The 21,151-nt window shown below is 37.8% G+C and overlaps 1 protein-coding gene across 14 annotated transcripts in view; it reads left to right on the top strand.

Moving 5' to 3' along the window:
• LOC104591878 (uncharacterized) overlaps positions 1–21,151 on the top strand; it is a 135,286-nt gene that overhangs the window by 24,055 nt on the left and 90,080 nt on the right. For 12 of the 14 annotated variants that reach the window (XR_016085525.1, XR_016085527.1, XR_016085524.1 and 9 more), the window contains 6 exons: positions 402–565; positions 2,955–3,033; positions 3,305–3,406; positions 15,143–15,199; positions 16,593–16,637; positions 17,302–17,392. Coding sequence is in view for 5 of the 14 variants with exons in the window: in XM_010250959.3 (XP_010249261.1) it covers positions 402–565; positions 2,955–3,033; positions 3,305–3,406; positions 15,143–15,199; positions 16,593–16,637; positions 17,302–17,392 (538 nt within the window). In the remaining 9 variants the exon portion in view is untranslated. The remainder of the gene's footprint in view (positions 1–401; positions 566–2,954; positions 3,034–3,304; positions 3,407–15,142; positions 15,200–16,592; positions 16,638–17,301; positions 17,393–21,151) is intronic. The other 2 variants (XR_016085526.1, XM_088903212.1) reach the window with 1 other exon arrangement.

The following is a 21,151-nucleotide window of genomic DNA, read 5'->3' on the forward strand; positions in this document are numbered from 1 at the left end:
GTAAAATATGCAAAAATATAGATTGATATTTTATGACATGATAAAAGAAGCATAGGCACACCTTTTTAAATTATTATATTTTCCAAATCATTTAACAAAGCTAAGAAACTAAGGTTATAGACAAAAGAATACGTTGTGTTTGTCCTTGGTGATTTCTCATCACCTTTTGATGTACTCTTTTCTTTTATTAATAAAACTTTATTTTTTCATATTTATTACCAAAAAAGTCAATATCATATACGTTTAGTTCGACCGATTGCAATTATACTAATCAAAAGCAAGATTTTCTCTAGGAGCTTGTTGCTGTTATTGTTGTCATGTTTATACCTTATATGTAACAACATTGTTTACACATTGTTCAATACACATCCTGCAGCAATGATGGTTATTAATTCGTACAGATAACTGATGCTGTCTTTGCATGGGGATTTATTGAAGATTTTACTAAACAGTTGCACAAGAAAATTCAGCAAGATCCATTCATTGTGCTCAATCTGCATTCTTTTTTTCTCAAATTTCAATCACTGCTACATGCACCACTAGTCCGAATATCAGAAAACTGCAGGTTTGCTATTTTGGATTTTCTATGCTTTGTTATGTATTAGTTAATTTTGTATTGCCTGGATTTATGCTTGCTGTTCGGTTATGAAGTTGATAATTGTCTGTGATAAGAAGTTTAAACTGCCTCAAGTTTTTATATACATTGGTAACTCTTGGTGTCCTCTTATCTTATTGATTAACAATAACTTTCCCCATAACAAATGTTGGAAGGCTAAACCATACATGGATTATATAGCATGATTTCTTTTGTCTAATCTATAGTGTCCATTATTTTTTTTGAGAACTCTATTGGTGAATTTCTTTTTTCTTTCCTTTTTGGTAATCTAGAGTGACCATTGTCTTTCAGTGGACTTGTTTTCTTGGGTGTAATCAGTAGAGTGTGCATTGCTTCTGTTTCTTTTCTTATCTGAAGAGTGCCCATTACTTCTATGAGAATTACTTATCCTCTTTGAAGCAGATGAGAAGAGGTTATAGGAATATTAGGCTATGACTAATTTCTAAAGTCACTTGAGTCTATTGCTCTTCCAAGGGCTGCTTCCCCTCTTCTTTTATTGTAGATTAAGAAGCATGATGGAGATACTGGCTCTGCCCGTGTTTGAGAATTCCTTGAATGGGGAATCAATGATTGTTCTAATGGGGAAGCTAGTGACAAGAGAGGAAAGAAGTATAATGAGAAAGATAGTAGTTCTTACTTTAATCGGTATTGCTTGATAAGGGTTGGACTGGGGTTTTGGGCTCTTTTCATTTTGTTGGGATATTGATGACACTTGTCTATCATTTTTAAGATTTGATCCTTGATTGTGGTATTTTCCCTACTCCATGTTGAAGGATGTTTTAGACTTGTTTTGGTTTCTCTCTCTCTCTCTCTCTCTCTCTCTCTGTTGTGATTGCTCTCAATGGTTGGCCTCTGGACTCCATGTGAGGATAGTGCATCTTGTTATGTGTGCTTTAGGCTCAGTTTGGAAGGAGTGCAAATCCAAATATGTTGAGTGCAAATACATATAAAATAATACAAAATACAAGGTTTTGTACTCTACATATTTGCATATGTACTCCTTCCAAACTGAGCCTTAGTGTGTCTTTCCTTAATCAATCAGCTCATGCTTGTTTTGTTTTGTGGAATAGCTTCTGTTGTTTCTATGTAGGGTATTGTGGAGGTTGTGTTGGCATCTCTTTTTTTAATATATAGGCTTGGTCCTCCCCTGGTGCATACCTCTTGTGTACTATCATTTATTTCTTTCCCTTCTTGTGTGCGTGTATATCTCTGTATTTTCTGTTATAGATCAACAACAAAACGTCTTTATTTTTCTCTATTGTTGTCAGTGGTGAGGGTGGGCCTTGGCGCAACAGTTGGGTTGTTCCATTGTGACCTGGGTGACCAGGTTTTGAATCTTAACAGCCTCTCTGTGTATTTGCAGGGGTAAGGCTGCGTACATCTATCCCTCCCCAGACCACGAATTGGTGGAGCCTCTTGCACTGGGCTGCCCTTTTTATTTGCCAATGGTGGGAGGATGACATTTAGTTCTGAGAACAGGATTTATAGAGTTACTATGGACATACCTTTGCATTTTAGTGGAAATTCTCAAAGAACCATTCAACCTAAAAGCTTAAGCTGTTAAGTGAGGCCCTTGAATAGGTTTTATTCTCTAACATGCTCCCTCACACGAAAGCCCATTGGGCTTGAAGCGTGGATAGCACAGGCCCACCTATACCTTGTGCTGAAAATTAATTATAATGGGGGTGATGAGAAAACACTAGGTCACTTGGTCAAAGTGGCTCTGATACCATCTCAAAGAACCATTCAACCTAAAATCTTAAGCTGTTAAGTGAGGTCCTTGAATAGGTTTTATTCTTTAACAGAAATAATGGTCATTTTTTTTCCAATCCCTATAAATCCTGCAAATTTAGGACCAGGCTGAGGATAAATGGGTTAGAGTTCTTTTGTTAATGGAAAATTGGACTCTTAAACTTTGGAGATTGCCCGCAAATAATTTGATATGGTTAAAGGCATAAATGCAACTTTTGTGTACTATTTCAGAAAAGGAGGGTGTGCTTTTAATTTACTGCTCTAGCCTACAGTCCTCTGCTGCCATCTGTACCAATAGCCACAATGCTACCTATTCCAGTAACCATAAGCTATACTTAGGTTTTAACCTCTGAATCTGCTCCATATAAGAATTTTGAAATTCATAATTCATAATTTGATTATTCTATCTCACTTGACTGGTCATACTCTCAGCAAGTAACTATGGTCCCACTATTATACATATACTTCTGTTTAATAATATCCAAATTTCTAGCAAATGCTGGTTTATGTTTTTAGTAGCATGTTCTCATGCTATCTGCCTGTTTAATGAGACTTAATCCAAAGTTGAATTCCTTAATGCTTACAGTCCAGATGAAACAGTTGTCTCTGCTTATTACTCCTTGGAGTATGTGGAACATATATGTGCAATATTGGAGATCATACCTGTAAGTTCCCTTCTGATTTTTAGTGTTGAAAAACATTCTTGTATGTGTCATTCATCGTTGTATTTCTTATGTACATGCATTTTTATCCAGTATATTTTACATGCTGTTTTCATGTAATTTATGAGATGAGAAAAGAAGTTCTTTTGATGTTTCTGCATGCTTTCCCTGAAAATGTTGCACGTGCAAATAATATGTATTCTTGTTATTAAGTAGAGCATAAAGTTTGTCATTGAGCCTTTTTTTTATCAATTTTCTTGTTTATTATGTGCAGGTGATGCTGTTTAGAATACTTGATGATAGTGTAACATTCACTGTACAACCATTTCACCAACTGAACCGAATAGAAAGGGATAATCTTCAAGATTTTATGCAGGTAAGCATTTGGTAATTTTTTTTGAAAAGTAAATGTAAAGGATTGTATTGTGGATGAAATGTGTACTCAAAATACGTGTAACTCCATCTAAGGGAATGAGATGTATAGTGGAAAACATACACTGCTCAAAAACTTGCAAGTATACCCCTATTATTTACACATTGACAGATCTCAAGGAGAAACAAACCATCTTGCTGAAATCATGAAAGTTGAACCAAACAAAATTCTGCCAAATGCACTCCAACCTAATGATATTTCTTTCCTCTTCTCCTATCACAGGTTGAACAGAAGAATCTGTTCCTTTCAGTCCAGACATTCCAGCATAAGACAAAAGGCACAAATGTCCAAAGACATCCCTTTTAATTGAAAGCTTTAGATGGTCAATCAACCATAAGGAGATGAAGTTCTCTAGAAAACACCCAGTTCAATCCAAATAACTATAGAAAATATGATCTATTTGGGGATTCCTTTGGGTGACAATCCGAGAAATAGTAGGTTTTGGAACCCAGTTGTTGAGAGATTCACTAAAAGATTGGCCACTTGGAAGAAAAGCTACCTATCTTTGGGAGGTAGGATTACTTCGATCTGGTCTACCTTAGTTAATTTTCCGGTGTATTATCTGTTGGTGTTTAGAATTCCAGAGGGAGTGAGCAGTAGATTGGAAAAACTGATGAGGGACATCTTATGGGAGTCAGGAGAGGAGAAGAAGGATCAGAGTTAGTTGGGAGGTGGTGAGTAGAAGTAAGAAATTTAGTGGCTTAGGTGTTGGGAATATTTTGAAAAGGAATGTGGCTCTGTTGGGTAAGTGGTTGTGGAGATTGCCGGTAGAAAGGGACAAACTTTGGGCTAAGGTGATTGATGTAATCTTAGTTATGTGCCATAAGGGCACTTTTATCTTTTTATGTTTTTATTTTTTATTGACGCCCTAACATATAAATACAAAGACTGGCGCCGCCAGACATACTTTTTGGTCTCAATCCTCTCTTCTCTTCCTTCTCTTCTCTCTTCTTCTTCTTCTTCTTCTCTACTTCACTCTTGATCGTAATCATGGTATCAGAGCAGGACAGCGCTCTATAAAAGGCATCTTATCTGATCGAAGGTCTTACCAATCACATACCTGGACTGAGAATGGGGAGAACAAGTTCGACCTTGCACTGAGAATTGTTGGTGGACTCTATTCTATCCTTTTTTAAACAGAAACTGAAAAGAAAATCTCTCTCAGAGATGGACAGATGATTGACTGAACTTTTATAGAGGTCGGTGGTTGTTTTTCTTCTTCTCTCCCAATCTACTCTGGACTGTAACTTTCAAAAGTCAGTCGAACTGATCAGGAACCTAGATTGAAGTGCTTTTTTTCATTGGTTCTTGGTATTGTTACCAAGAACATCCTAAAATCTGCCCTAGTCGAATGGTGTAGGCTTGTTTAATAACTTCCTGTGGGTTGGTGAGTCGGTGATCCAAAACTGTGTGGGTGAAGAACCTGTGTAGGTCACGTGTGACCTGGTTCAGATGGAGAAATACATAAGCAGAATTGTAGATGTTATGTGTTGCTTAAACTGGCCCTTGTGAGGTCAGTTAGACCTGTAAATCTGTGACAGCAGGTACTGTGTTACTATGACAGCAATTTGTTTTTAAACCTTACAGTGGGGGCTGTGTGTTTGTGAGTGTGTGGACTGCAGGGGAAGGGTTGTAGGTCTGAAACTTATGATAGCAGCCTTTGTTATGGCCTCTGAAGACTGTGCAACCTCTGGAACTTCTTTCAACCAAGGAGGAATGAACAACAGTCTTGACTCTATGAGCTTTCCAACAACCATTACTCCCTTAGATGGCAGAAACTATTTGACATGGTCTAAGGAGATGTTGCTGTACATCACAGCCCGGGGTAAGGCCGGGTATATCAATGGAAAAGTGAAGGAACCTAGGACTGGTACTGCTGAATATGATAAGTGGGACCAGGAAAACTGCATGATTATGTTATGTCATGGCTTTTGACTACTATGCTACCATCAGTTAAGCGTAACTTTATGTGGGCTGAGACAGCCAAGGAAATATGTGAACAAGCAAGGTCAACTTACTCCTAGCAGAGATACTAGGCTAGAATCTATCAATTGCAAGCCGTCTACAACATTAAACAAGGGGAAAGAAACTTATCCACCTACTATTCTGACCTCACATCTATCTGGAAAGAGTTAGATTACTATCAGAACATTGAGTGGGAGAGTGAAAAGGATGCTGAAGAAATAGTTGGTTAGCCACGAGTGTGGGGTTCCATACTCACACTCAGGCTCTAGTGTGTGTGGTTTCATACCCACACCTAGTTGTTTCTAATTTCTTTTATTGGTAGTTTCTATTTTCTTTGTAGTAGTTTCTAATTTCTGTTATTAGAAGTTTGTAATTTCTGTTAAGTTGGGCTGGCTGGCCTTATTGTTTCTATTTTTTGTTTATTTCCTATTCTTGTAAGGATCCTAAAAGCTATAAATAAAGTAGTGTATGGGGCAGCAGATCATTCACCACTGAACCCCTTCTTTCTTTTCTCCTCTCCTCTCTCTCTCTCTCTCTCTCTCTCTCTTTCTCTTTCTCTCTTTTCTTCTCTTCAAACCTGTAATACAGTAAACAGTTCTTCTTCTTCTTCTTCTTCTTCTTCTTCTTCTTTCAAGTGATGCCAAAGCCTACAAACAGTTAGTGTCACAGTAGTGGGTGTTTACTTTTTTGTTGGGGCTTAATCCCATATATGAACCCATTCGAGTTCAAATTTTGGGCAGCAAGGATCTTCCTTCTGTCCAAGAGGTGTATGCTTTGGTTCAATCTGAGGAAAGTAGAAAATCTGCCATGAATCCCCCCGAGGGGAGACCATTGCTTTAGCCCAAGAGATGATACCAATTCAGCAAGAAAGGGAGATGGCCAGAAAAGGGTTGATGATAAGGATTAACTGTGGTGCACTCATTGTCAGAAATCCCGACACACACGGGAGACATGTTGGGAATTGCATGGTAAGCTGAAGTGGGCACAAGACCTAAATAAGAAATCAGCACAAGAACAAAACAAGAAACCAAATCAGGAGAGGTTCACCTAGGCTAACTTGGCCTCTCATGAGTCGCAAAGTAGAGGAACTACTGTGAACTCCCAGGATTGCCCCCCTAGGTCTGATTTTAAGGAAATAATTATCACTGCCTTTCGTGACCATTTGGAGCAATATGGTAGGGCTCTCACACAAGCAGATTCTGGACCTACTCCTTCAACCTCTTTTGCTTCTTCCTTAGATAAATTAGCTTCTGCATTCCATGTGTCTACTGATACCTCCGAATCTCCATGGAGTATTGATTCTGGTGCTTCCAATCACATGACTGGTAAGTCAACATTTTTCCAATCATACACCCTTCTTTCTGGCAAGGATAAAGCGAGGTTAGCTGATAGATCCTATAGAGACCACTGATGTGGTCCCCATTGTGTTCGTATGACTGTAGTTAAGCTGTAGTTAGCAGTTAGTTATTTTAGTTTGTTAGTTGGTAGTTTATTTCAGTTTATAGTTATTAGTTTTCTTTTATTATTTTGCCATGTAAGCAGTAAGGGTAATTCAGCCCTCTTACTTGCATTCAAATATTAATATAAATTGTAAGAGTGGGGCGGCTGTTGATTGTCTCTCTCTCTTTTCTGAATTCCCTTCTTCGAGTTCTTCTTCTCCTCTTCTCTTCTCTTCTCTTATCCTTTTCTCTCCTTTCAATCTTTGTTTGTTAATTTCTCATTAAACCTAGGACAGATTGTAGTCCTATTTGACTACTTGGTATCAGAGCCAACCTAGAAGTTCTTATGCTAGTCTAATGAGGCCGACTACATGAGAACCTCATAGGTTTGGAAGTTTCAGCAGAAAGAAGGTCATCGGCTGATTCTTGGAGGTTGTTGGTAGTGTGAGGCTGCTACTAAAGAGATTGTAGAGTCTTGGAGAGATCCAGTGACTAGGAAGAATCAGAAGTAGGTTCGAATCCTCAAGATTAGGGTTCAAATATCAGTTTGAAGGTGGCGGCCAGAGTTTTTTCACGAAGTAAGTTGTTTTTCTTGAGGTCGAGCTAAAAAAGATTATTTTTTCTTATTCTGAGAGGTGCGGATGGGAAATCTCCTCTCTTCTCCTGAGTTTTTTAGGGTTTTAAGAGAAAACCCTAAAATTCAAGACTGCTGTTAATTTTGGGCAGTAGTTAGACCTTTTTTTTATTCTAGACTGAGTGTTCTTGTTCTTTGGAGATCTAGTAGAGTTGTTTATTTTTTTCTGGGTAGTTGTCGAACCTAATTCATCCTTCTAGGTTGGCTGTTATCAATTTTTGGGTGCAGTTTCTCTTATCACAGTGATAAAAAAGTGTTTTTTGATTAACATCTTAACCAAGAACCAAGGGGAAGGTGTTTTTGGGGTTGGTGGTTCTGGTAACATATCTGAGAACACCTGTCAGATTACAACTATTAAGTTTGATGGATCAAATTACTTAGAATGGGCCCAATCAGCCATGATGGCCATTGGGGGTAGAGGAAAACTAAATTATTTGTTGGGGGATGTGAAGGAACCAACTAAGGAGGATCAAACTTATGCCAAATGGGTTTAGGAGAACTATTTGGTTATGACATGGTTGTGCAACTCCATGCAACCACATATCAGCCGAAACTACTTGTGGGCAAAAACAACTAAGGAAATTTGGGACATCATGAAAGAGACCTACTCCCAACCCCTTAATGTTTCTAGGGCTTATGAGCTGAAATGTGAGGTTAATAATCTTAAGCAAGGAGAGAAACTAGTCTAGGTTTACTTCTCAACCTTGAAATCCTTGTGGCATGAAATTGACCACCTAGAAACAATTGAGTGGGAAAGTCAGAAGGATGCACAGACTTACAGAAAGCTGGTTGAAACTAATAGGGTTTTTGAGTTCCTAGTTGGTTTGAATTCTGAATATGATGTTGCGAGACAACAACTACTAATGAGAGATAGTGTGACCCTATCTCAAGCCTACTCCTTAGTGCACAGTGAAGAGAGTAGGAGAAAGGTTATGTTGTAGCATCAACCTTTTGAATCAGCCTTGGCAGCAGTTAAACCTAAGTCTAGGAGGTCTTTTGTTTCTCAGTCTATTAGGTTATGCTTTGGCATAACCGGTTGGGTCATTTATCTTTTAGGTCTTTGAAAAGTTTGTTTCCTAGTTTGTTTGAGTTTGTCTAGATGTCCAATTTGAGATGTGAAAGTTGTGAGCTTGCAAAGCATTGTAGAACAACGTATTCATTGAGTAATAAAAAAAGTAGAATTCCTTTTGACATTGTGCATACCGATGTTTGGGGACCTTATCACATCACTGCTATGGGGGGGGGGTACAGATATTTCTTACTGTTTGTTGATGATTATACATGCTTTTCTTGGGTTTGACTTATGCGTTATCGAGATGAGGTTCCTACCTTGACTCGGATATTTCATCAGATGATTTTAACCCAGTTTGGGGTCAAAATCAAAATTTTTACCGATAATGCAAAAGAGTACCTTGCAAAACCATTAGCCTCTTATTTGCTTGACCATGAGATTATCCATCAGAGCACTTGTCCTCATACACCTTAGCAGAATGGGGTTGCTGAGAGAAAGAATAGGCACATATTGGAGGTGGCTAGAAGCATCATGTTTAACTCCAATGTGCCTATACGTTTATAGGGAGATGCCATTCTTACAGCGATATATCTCATCAACCGAATTCCTTCATGGGTTTTTGACATGAAACCTCCATTCACTCTTTTATATCCTGATAAAGAGCTGTTTACCATTCCCCTTAAAACCTTTGGTTGTACTTGCTTTGTTTAGACTCTTGGCTCTCATCGTTCCAAATTTGATCCTAAAGCCTTAAAATGTATTTTCATTGGTTATGCAGAAACTCAAAAAGGGATATTGCTGCTATGAACCCACTTCTAGGAGGAGATTTGTTTCTATGGATGTCACTTTCTTTGAGGATGTACCCTATTATCCTAGGGTTTCTCCTCAAGAGGAGAGTAGTGAGGTTGGGGTTAACTCATCAGAAGTTCCTTTACCTGTCCCATTGAGTGAAGAAGGATGTAATGGGGAGGGTTGTCAGAGGTGCCAAGATTTGAGAGTCTATCACAGATGGTGGAGGCAGGTTGATTTCGGTCATCAGCAGTCCAGGTCATCCCAATTCCTTATGCGGATCCAGATCCAGGTACCACAGTTCCTTTATCTAATATTACAGATGAGATGCCTTTCACTGTTGAGCCTTCACCACCTTTTGTTGAGCCCTCACCTCCATTGGATGACCTTGACCTCCCCATTGCAGTCCGTAAAGGCAAACGCTGTTGCACCACATCCACAGCCCATTGCATTTCCCAGTTCTTGTCATATGATCATCTGTCTCCCTCTTACAAGTCCTTTCTTGCGTCCATTGCTGATATTCCCATTTCTAGAACAGTGCAGGAAGCCTTGTCAGGTCCTGAGTGGAAGGATGCAAGAAGAAGTTTACATGTAGTTGCCTCCTTGATTTTATAGTGCAGAAACAGGAAAGAAGGTTTGCCGGATGAACAAAGCCTTGTATGGACTAAAACAGTCACCTAGAGCTTGGTTTGATAGATTCAGACAAGCTCTTGAAAAGTTTGTCTATGTGCAGGTTTAGTCAGATCACACTTTGTTTATTAAGAAAGTGGATTCTTCCCTAACCATGCTTGCTGTATATGTGGATGATATTGTAGTGACAGGGAGTGATAACAGTGAGATTGAGTCTCTTAAGCAACTCCTTCATCAAGAGTTTGAGGTAAAAGATCTGGGAGAGCTATGATACTTCTTGGGTATTGAGGTAGCTAGGTCCAAGCATGGGATTTTTGTTTCTCAAAGAAAGCATGTTCTTGATTTGTTGGAAGAAACTGGAAAGTTGGGTGTTAAGCCTGCTGACACACCTATTGAACAGAATCACAAGATTAGTGTGGAGGGTGGAGAGCCCCTTGAAGATAAAGCTGTGTTCCAACGGTTAGTTGGAAAACTCCTCTATCTTTGTCTCACACGACCGGACATCAGTTATGAAGTCAATGTTGTTAGTTAGTATATGCACTCTCCTAGAACTAGTCACCTACTTGCAGTTGAGAAGATATTGGCATATTTGAAGAGGTGTCCAGGTAGAGGTGTACTATTCAAGGATAATGATCACATGAAGATAGAAGTTTACATAGATGTTGATTGGGCTGGGTGTGTTGATGATAGAAGGTCTACCTCTGGATATTGAGCTTTTGTAGGAGGTAATCTTATCTCTTGGAGGAGTAAGAAACAAAATGTTGTTTCTCGTTCTAGTGCTGAAGCTGAATATAGGTCTATGGCAAATGGTGTGGCTGAAATACGATGGTTGAAATCACTATTTGAGGAGTTGGTTATTGCTTATGAGAAGCCCTTAATGCTATACTATGATAATCAGGTTGCTATTAATATAGCCCATAATCCGGTACAATATGACAAAGCTAAGCATATTGAAGTGGACCGACATTTTATTAGAGAAAGGGTTGCATCTCAAGAAGTGTGTCTTGCATATATCACCTCCGACATGCAGCTTGCAGATCTTCTCACCAAGGCTGTTTCATGGAAGAAGTTAAGAGGCTGATCTATGCAAGTTGGGAATGACAAACATCTATTCCCAACTTGAGGGGGAGTATAGAGACCACTGATGTGGTCCCCACTGTGTTCGTATGACTGTAGTTAGATTGTAGTTAGCAGTTAGTTATTCAGTTTGTTAGTTGGTAGTTTATTTCAATTTATAGTTATTAGTTTTCTTTTATTATTTTGCCATGTAAGTAGTAAGGGTAATTCAACCCTTTTACTTTCATTCGAATATTAATATAAATTGTAAGAGTGGGGCGGTTGTTGATTGTCTCTCTCTCTTTTCTGAATTCCCTTCTTCGAGTTCTCCTCTTCTCTCTTTTCATTCTTTGTTTGTTAATTTCTCATTAAACCTAGGACAAATTCGACTACTGATCCTTCTCCTCCATTGCTGGTTGAGGATCTATATCTTTGCCGTTTGGTTTACCTCTATCAAATGTTTTACATGTTCCAAAACTGCCTATTAATTTGCTATCTATTAGCAGCATTACACACTCTTTGAACTGCTCAGTAACCTTTTTTCCTCAATCTTGTGTCTTTCAGGATTTGGCCTTTGGGAGGACGATTGGTAAAGGGAGCATGGTGAATGGTCTATATGTATTTGAGAATAAAGTTGGTCTTGTGGCCTCAGAGTCTTTGAGTCAGTCAAATAAGAGTCAGGTTACTTTGTGGCACAATTGTTTGGGTCATCTGTCCTTTGAATCTTTGAAGTACTTGTTTCCAGAATTGTTTAAGTTTGTGCCAGTTAATGATTTTCAGTGTCAAGTGTGTCAGCTAAGCAGACATTGTAGAACGTCATTTTCTTTATGTAATAAAATATCAGATGTTTCTTTTTTCATTGTGTATTCTGATGTTTAGGGACTTGTAAATATTCCAATGGAGAATGGCTATAGATACTTCATATCTTTCATTGACGACTTCTCTCGATATACATGGGTGTACCCTATGCATTCTCGCGACGAAGTTCCTAAATTTGTGAAAGTCTTTCAACGCATGGTATACACACAATTTCAAATAGAGATTCAAAATTTCCAATCAGATAATGCCAAAGAGTATTTTCATGGTGACTTCACAGAATTTTTTGAAACTTGTGGCTTTATTCATCGTAGCTCTTGTGCTAGAACCCCTCAACAAAATGGGGTTGCAGAGAGAAAGAATTGCCATCTTCTAGAGGTTGCTTGGGGGTTGCTGATACACATGAATGTTCTCAAAAGGTTCTGGGTGGATGTTGTTAGGACCATAGTTGTCAAGGCAACGCCTAGGCGACAAGGCATCCTTGGAGGCTTGCCTCGCCCAGTCGCCTAGCAGTTTGTGTTTTCCTTGGGTAAGTTAGATCCCAGTTGCCTAGTTTGGGTGTTAGTGTTTTGTCCATGATTTGTCTCCTACCCGTGGTAAGTTAGATCCCAAAGCCATTGTTTGTGTTTTCCTTGGGTACCCCCTTTGCCAAAAGGGTTATCGTTGCTTTGACTTTATTTCCAAAAAGTACGTTGTCTCCATGGATGCTTCTTTCTTTGAAGATGTGCCTTTCTTTACTACTTCTCCTTGGGGGGAAAGTCCAAGTGAGGAGAAACAGAGACAAGTTTTGTTGCCTTCTCCTACTGACCCTCCTCCATTTCGGGTCTTTCATAGATAATGGTACAAAAGCCAAGGTTGAGACCAACAAAGTTAAATAGACACAAAGCATCCTGAAGCTGTGCAACCTATGCCATCGGACTCTCAGGGGTTGAATCAATCACTACATCCAGGTACTATTATTCCAGTTAATGTCCCTGAACCCATTGATATTGATACTTCTAATTGTGATCTGGATCTTCCTATTGCTAAGAGGAAGGGTGCCAGATCATGCACCACACACCAGCCAATGGCTCTTTCCTTATCCTATGAGAATGTTTCACCCTCTTTCCGTGCTTTCCTCTTTGCTATTGACAATGTTTCCCTTCCTAAGAGTGTTGCAGAAGCTTTACTTGTTCCTGAGTGGACAAATGCAATGAAGGAGGAGATCAATGCCCTTCACAAAAATGGCACATGGGAGTTGGCAGATCTTCTAGAGGGAAAGGAACCTGTGGGGTGCAAATGGGTATTCTCTGTGAAACATAAGGCAGATGGCATAGTGGAGAGGTACAAGGCCCGGCTAGTTGCAAAAGGTTTTTCATAGGTGTATGGAGTTGATTATGCGGAAACCTTTGCACCTGTAGCAAAAATGAATTCTATTCGAGTTCTCCTTTCTTTAGTAGCAAATCTAGATTGGGAGCTTCATCAATTGGAGTCGGGTAATTCCTTTTTGCCTTAAATCTGAATTTGAGTGATATTATATTCAGAATTCAGACCTGCTAAGAATACAATTACCTGTTTTGTTTAGGGGCCGTTTGACAAGTCTTTTTGGGAAAATCTTTTGGTAGCTCTGACAGTCAAAAGACGCATTGAGCTTTTGCATTAAGATCTGAGCAGCCTGAAGCCCATTTGGTTAAAGCGTGTCTTTTCGCGCGAAGATGAATAGAAAAAAGCGCAAAAGTTCCATTTGGAGCTTCCCGAAAATTGCTCATTTTGGGCTTCTCGTGTCTTTTTGGCACATCAGCTTTTGGCGGCTAGATCTACCGCGAACCAAACGGGAAAAAGACCGAATCGCTGTCTGCTGGGCTTGTAAATAGCCGACAGACCGTGCAGAAAGACGCGCCAAACGGGGCCTTAGTTAAATTGTAATACAATTCTTCATTACTATGGTCCTAAAATTTGGCAAATTTTATGGTAGTAAAATAAAAATTTCATTAATAGAAAACAAAAAAGATTAGTACAACTGAGAGAAAGTGTAAGATAACACCTTGATACAACTTAGTTGTATATACTCAAAGATACAACATTCAACAATTCAATGGTCTCCCAAAATCTATCTCCAAATTCTAATCTGGATGTCTGAGCAAATTCTGGAAGAGCCAGCACCAGATCTTTGTTCTCAAACAGTGTCCTATTTTTCTACTTCCATATTTCCGAACAAACTGTTAAAGGAAAACAAGTCCAACAGCCTCCCAATAATTTTCTGGGAGGAAAAATAAGAGAATTAATCCTTCTTCCCTGATGAAAACTAGTGATCTTTTGATTAAGTTGATAATTTTTAGCAACATTTAGTGTCCTTTTCTCAAACTTTGGCAGTTGGATAAAGGAATAGGAATCCGTGATTTAATCTGAGGTGGCATAGAGATGAGCAATCAAGACATAACAATGTAATTCCCCTCTTCCCCTCTTTTATATGCAGGATCCTTTGGATATGGTACCTCCATTTTTCCTATTAAATATGCTAATTTCGGTTTCTTCTAACATACATCTTTACAGTTTGCAAGCGTTTGAGATAATTGGTACCATCCAATTTAATGGAGATGTTCTGTAAGCTTGGAATTTGTCCCAGAGTATCCATGGTATATCCAATCATTTACATGTCTGCATTTCTACTTGACACCCCTATACTTCCAACTTGAGACTTTTATCATTTATGTTGTTCTCAGCGAACATCTTCAGCACTAGAGACACAGGTAATCAATTAAACCAACAGATGCACTATAAATAAATTCCTGCAGATGAGACACCAAACTATTGTATCTCTTTTGAAAACAGCATATCAATCTAAGCATCCTTGTGACCATAGAAAAACATGAAAATACACCCCTGTGAAACCTAGTTTAACCTTAACTGATTCAGGAGACCCAGGCACCTTCCGTGGTTATATGTATGACCTCTTGGTATCAGTTGCAAGTTTGCAGAGTTGAACTCAATTGAAGAGGTAGGCCCAAGTGTCCTCCTTTCTCTGTTACCAACTTGTTATTTTTGGATTAATTAAAGTAAAGGGTGAGTCAAGAGTTTTGGAAGCATAGCATATGCATTTGCTGACCATAACCACTATCATTTATTCTTAACGATAACATTAAAGTAAGGTGACAAGATTACACCTCTGTATTGGTACAATATTTCTACAGCTACCATTATAATTGGGTGATGATCTTTCTCTGGAAATTTGCCCTATTATTGAAAAGTTTTTTTCTTCTTGTTGTTTTTTCCACTCTCTCTCTCTCTCTCTCTCTCTTTCATGCTATGTTTCCTTTCTCAAACCACTAGAAGGTTCACTTTGGTTCCTGGTTTTGTAGGTAGATCAACAATTTCATTTAACAGAGACATTCAATCAGATATCCATTTACTCACAGGTCTGTTAGAGCATTTCATTTACTATTGGGAGGTTATTAAATGCATGTGATGTACATACATTCATATTTTGATAAGTATTTTAATGAGTAATATTGAATTCATATAGTAGTATAGAATTATACAGAAAATTATATAAAATCCTCCCCTTTAACTAAAGGAGGAAAATTATATAGAGGTGTGCTAGAGCAGTTATTTTATGTTCAGTAGGAGAGATGCTTGAATTTGTTATTATTAAAATAACTTAGATGAATATAACATTGCCATTCATATGAGGATGGCACATAGGATGTGTATGAGAGAAGTGTTTGCTGATTTCTTAGTGGATGACATTTTGAGGGGATGTTTGGAGATTTCTTGGTCTTCCACTAGCAGATAGATCCCTGTGCCTTTCTGTTCCTTCTCTGAAGGAGCCATTAAGTTTTAACCTTGATGGCTGCACCTTTGGAAACCCAAGACCTTCAGGGGTGGGTGCAGCATTCAGATATAATACTGGTGGGATCCTCTATGTTTGTTTGGGTTTGTCAGGTCATGGAATTGCATACAAGACTTAAGTTTTTCGCTTATTGTGCGGATTGTGATTTATGTATTCTTTGGATCAACAGAGACTGGAAGTGGATGGTAATTCTTAGGTAGTTATCAATTGGATGATTGGGGAATCATGGTTTGTTTGTTTTTTGTTTTTTTTTTTTTGATAAATAATCATGGTTTGTTATGTCGACATATTTCCTATCATTTTTTGATAAGTAACATATTTCTAATATTTTCATGACGTATTTTCATTACCATGAATACCAACATGAAATATTACTGGAAATGACATATTCCCCCAGTGAAAACTACTGGCACTATGTTGAGTACACAAGATAGCATTATAATATGATGAGTTGGAAAAAATATTGTAGATATGTGGACTAGCAATATTATTGCCCACATAATGGAAATGATGACCACTTTATTTGGTTGATCTATTAGAACCATTTGCACTTTCTTTAAGTTTTTCTTGAACTTACTCTATTATGTAGTTTTAACTCTTGAAGTCTACAAGACAATTTTGTAGCATATTATTTGGTCTATCAACCTTAGTTTCATGGCTTTTTTAGATGGTTTGGAACAAGGAAACAATCTAAAAGGGTGTAATTATGCTTCTTTTTTCATTTCATAAAATATTGTTGTATATTTCCACATATTTCACAATGTTGTCACCATGTGTAGAATTTCTAAAATATTTCCATTTGACATGTCCAACGTGTTTCCTACATTTGGATGACTGATATTTCCACCAATACCTTAATCTAGGATGTATCTATTTAGAGTTTTAGACAAATTGGTACTCTATAATTTGAGCTTCGAATTTGTTATATTTTTGCTTCTTATGTATGAATGGCAATGCAGGGGATACTGGCCATGTCTAGAAATCTTCATAATCTCATTCATCTGGTATTTCTTCTATCCTCACAAGAATCATTTCTTCTGAAATATGCTGTTATAATTTTATCTTATTTTTTGTCCTATACATAATTGCTTTTGATATGTTTCTTTGTCATATCTTTATCGAGAAATTTATATTACTTAGGTTGAAAATAGTATACTAAAATTGGATGCCTGAGAACATTAGTCAGCATGTTGTACAGGCCATCTGAATGAAACAAAATGATGCTTATGTTTTACTTTGTGGGTTTGTTGCTCAGCAGAAATCTTCTGCCAAAGAAGAGATCTTAAATTAATTTTTTAAGGATATATATAGAGTGTTAAGTCACATTTGTGTAACCATAAGATTTAAGAAAACAAAGGATCACTGTTTGATCCTTGGTCCAGGGAGCTTATTTTTGGATTGCGATGTTGAATTTGCTAATTGATTACTCATGAATGTACTGAGTTCTAGAGTATAGCTTCTTCGGTTGATTGTAAGTTTGTTTGGACCCACTTTTGTCACTCAGTCTTGCTCTACACTTATGTACTACATACAAGGATAAATTCTACAGCTAAGACCTGTATGGATGTTGAAACATTAGTTCATATATGTATTATTCCATTTTTTGTCTTAATTATATCTAGTTGTTTTTGTTCCTTTTGATTCTTCTCAGTTCTTTGCATATTTCAGGATGTGAAGAGTTGGATTGAGGGGAAAATGCAGGAGGGGCTTTTCAAACAATTTGGAAGCCGGCTGAATTCTTTTTTCATGTCTCCTAGTGGTAGGAACTTTCTTCTGTGGCAAAGAGAATTTTTATATATTTATCTGGAACTCATCTATATATTGATATTCAATTGCACTAGTGCAGGTCACAGACGGGTTGAAAATTTGATTATAACAACAACCACAAACCACTTGATATTGATGATATAGAAGTTTGTCTATATGCCTTCTTGAAGGTTATAACTTCTCTAAGTTAAACTGTAGCATACTGGATGATGTCCTGCTATTGGAAGATGGCATTTCAATATCTTCCCAAGGTCAAAAGTGGAAGAACGGTTCACTGGTTATCCCAAATAGAAACTTAAGAACATCAGAATAGAGAAATCTAGAATCTGAGAAGTTGATGCGACTTTCAGTTTATTAATTAAGATGAAAGAATGGGATATATGTCTATAGGTTTAATGGTGGCATAAGCCACCATGCCCATACTATTTGCCCTGATTTATGTAGGACTCTCAATAGTTCTCCCTAGTACATTTGATCCCCAATTCCCCATTTGCTCCTTGCTTGTCTGGCCAGAGCGTGAGCCATACAATTTGCTTCCCCATGTATCCATGTGACTGACATTTGTTAAGCCAAGCCTTTTGGTGAACCTTAGAGCATGCAAAACTGCCATCAATTTAGCCCTCGTGGAATGTCTTAGTCCAATTGACCCTTAGATAATGCAATTACAGCCCAATTATTATCTCTATAAACTCCAATGCTTGACAGCCCTGGATTTTCCTAAACTGTATCCATCAAAGCTCAGCTTCACTTGATTTAAAGGCTTTGCAATCCAATCTCTAGATATCCAAGTTCAGCTTCACTTGGTTTGATAAAGAAGAAGCAACCACCTTCCATCCTTTCATAATGCCATTTTTGAGAATGGAGCAACTAGCAAAGATAACCCAAGGTTTTAACCCAATTCACCATTCTAATAACTGCCTCCTTGGATAACTTATTATCATTAAAGATTCTGTTATTCTTTTCTTCCTTTATGGTCCGTAGAGTAGCTGCTCTAGTACATCTCTAGAGTATCTTGCCTCTTCATTTAGGTAGATTGAGAAAGTAGGGCAGGAAAATACTACTCAAGTACCTGAAACCAATGAGAGATAGGAACCAATCCCAAATACTAGAAGTGAAACTGCAGGAGATTATTAGATGGACAGTAGTTTCCCCGCTTGCATCACACAAGAAACACTTGTTTGGAGAGAGACACCAATTAGACCTCCTTTTTTGCAAGATATTTTTTTTTTTGTTGTTAATAAAGAAGAATAAGTAAGCACAAGAAGAGCAGGACAAGAAAAAGAGAAAATAGGAAAAGAAACAATACAAGGGCTGTCGGTGTCACATTAAAACATCTCCTTGCATCCACAATGAGAAGAATAGAACTCACCCGTAATCCCTATCAACCCTACCTTTGGCCAAAGAGTCTGCTAGAGAAGGTTCTCTCTGGTTGCTAAGATTATAGCCTTTCAAATATAAAAGCTGATAAACACCTAGGACCTTCACCCTTATCTCTTCTACTGTACCACCATTATCTAGGAGTCAATCCCCAATCATGAGTGTCCATGAGTCTTAACTTGACAAGATGAGAAAACATGGACTTGCAAACACTTCTACTGGAAAATATATACTATTAAAAAAGATGTTAATTTCTTTGCCGATGCACTGGCTAAACAAGGGGTGGGAAGGAATAAACTATTTTGGCATTAGGCTATGTTGTAAACATGTGATACTGTTTTGGGAGAGTTTATCTCTCCCTTTTTCTTTGTACTTTAATTTTATTTAACGAATTCATTTCAGTTATTGATCAATATATATATATAAAATTGGATCAAGCATATCCAAGTTTAATATGAATAATAAACAGATCATGTTTTCATATCTGATTAATGATTAACCAGATATCCGAGTCTGACTTAAATGAAGTGGATTCAAATTTGAATTGGAATAAATTCAATCCATTTGCTGCCCTAAAGGAAAAACCCTAACTTTCCTCTCTTCCTATATTGACCACTAAACTGCTGCAAAACTCCACATGATTTCTTTCTTAAAGTTGGAGGGAAGAACCAAAAATAGTCAGATCAAGTTGAAATGTCTATCATCTCATTCAGGATACTGCAAAAAATTTTCCCAACTTCTTGAAGCATAGCAGTTGGAGAATAGTAGGTTGTAAGTTGTTTGACCATAGGTGTTGTGAGGAGAAACATACAAGGTTATAGGGGCCAAGTAGGTTTTTCCTGCTAAATCATGCCATAAAGTGTTGATTTTCAAATGCCTCACCTTCCAATTGAATTGGCTAATCTTTGGTGGGGTGAGAGGGGGTGAGTGGTGTGACTCTTGCGCAATGGGCATAAAGCAAAGAAAAAGGGGCACTTGGGAACAATCCATGAGATTCAAAGCTCATGGGTTCGAGAATAAGATAGGAAAACATCCCCAATAGATAGAAAAGGTCAAATATCTCTCCACTCTCATGATAAAAAAAGTTCCTGTTAAGTCTTCGGTTCTAATCAAGCTCCAAAAAAGAAGCTGATACAAAGCAAGATATAGTAAATTTCTCAGACAATTATATGGTATAGGGTCTTGTGAATTTCTGTTTAGTGGGAGGTTCATCACCACAAATCTTCTTAAAAAAGATACTCTATCCCCTCTTACTGGTTTATACCTGCTGAGTTGAAGGAAAAAGGTAGAAACTTGTGAATGGATCCACCAAATTGGGGTTACACCAAATTGCGATTGAGGGAGACTCTAAATTGTTGATTGAGTGGCTGCAATCTGGTAAGTTGGGAGCCTGGATTTGTAGACAGCCCATAAGGGAAATCCACAATATAACAAGGGAGATCGGTGCATGCTTCAAATGGACAAGGAGATCAGCTAATGGTTTAGCTGACACGTTGGCTAAACAAGGGACTGTGAGGGAGAGTATGTTCTGGGCAGTTTTATAAGAAAGATTACTGGGGGCTCAACACCTACTTGGGGGTTGACAGCTGTACTTAAATCTGGAAAGTTATTTTGATGAAGCTACCGTTTCCAATAAAAAAAAAAAAAACTTGTGAATGGATCCTCAGAGAGGTAAATGTAGAATGTCTGTTTAACCCTGCATCCCAGCTGTCAGTCTCCATATGATAAATGCTTTTACCACAGAATACCAGAACTTTCCTACATCTCCATATGATCAATAAGAATTACAGCTGAAGAAACATTCCAGGATTTATAATCAAAACTCTAAAATACATAAATCACTATCCTGGCATGTAGAAGCCTCAATATCATTGGGTCTTTCCACTCTTCTCCTTGTTGATCCATTTCAATGAATTAACTGAAGTTGGAATCTACCTGAATGTGCTGTTCATTCCAGAACCAAAGGCATGGACTTCTTGAGTATAATGCCTTGGAGACCACAGACCTTAGGATCTACTGCTCATACTTAATATGTTCCTTACCCATACTTGAGACTGCTTCTGATCATCTGACATTGTTGTCTTCAATGGATTTGATATGCTAATGGTTACTGGGTTTTAGTTGTTGGTGACTTATGTCTTGAACACTTATGTAAGTCATATTGAATATACAAAAAAGTTGTTGTTTCTTCGAAATTATAATGAAATAAAAGAGATTTGCTACTGATAAAAATAAATAGATAATAAAATAAAAGATGATTGGATTTGCTAATTGGCCAAATTGAAGTTTTGAGCAGTACAACATTTTGTTCGTTATTAGTTGCTGCCTGGACATGGATATGAGTTAGTATCTACTGCATATCAGGGGATTGATT

The sequence above is a fragment of the Nelumbo nucifera genome, chromosome 4 (assembly GCF_055504915.1).
Source record: "Nelumbo nucifera cultivar China Antique chromosome 4, China Antique-T2T, whole genome shotgun sequence".
NCBI classification, from domain to species: Eukaryota; Viridiplantae; Streptophyta; class Magnoliopsida; order Proteales; family Nelumbonaceae; genus Nelumbo; species Nelumbo nucifera.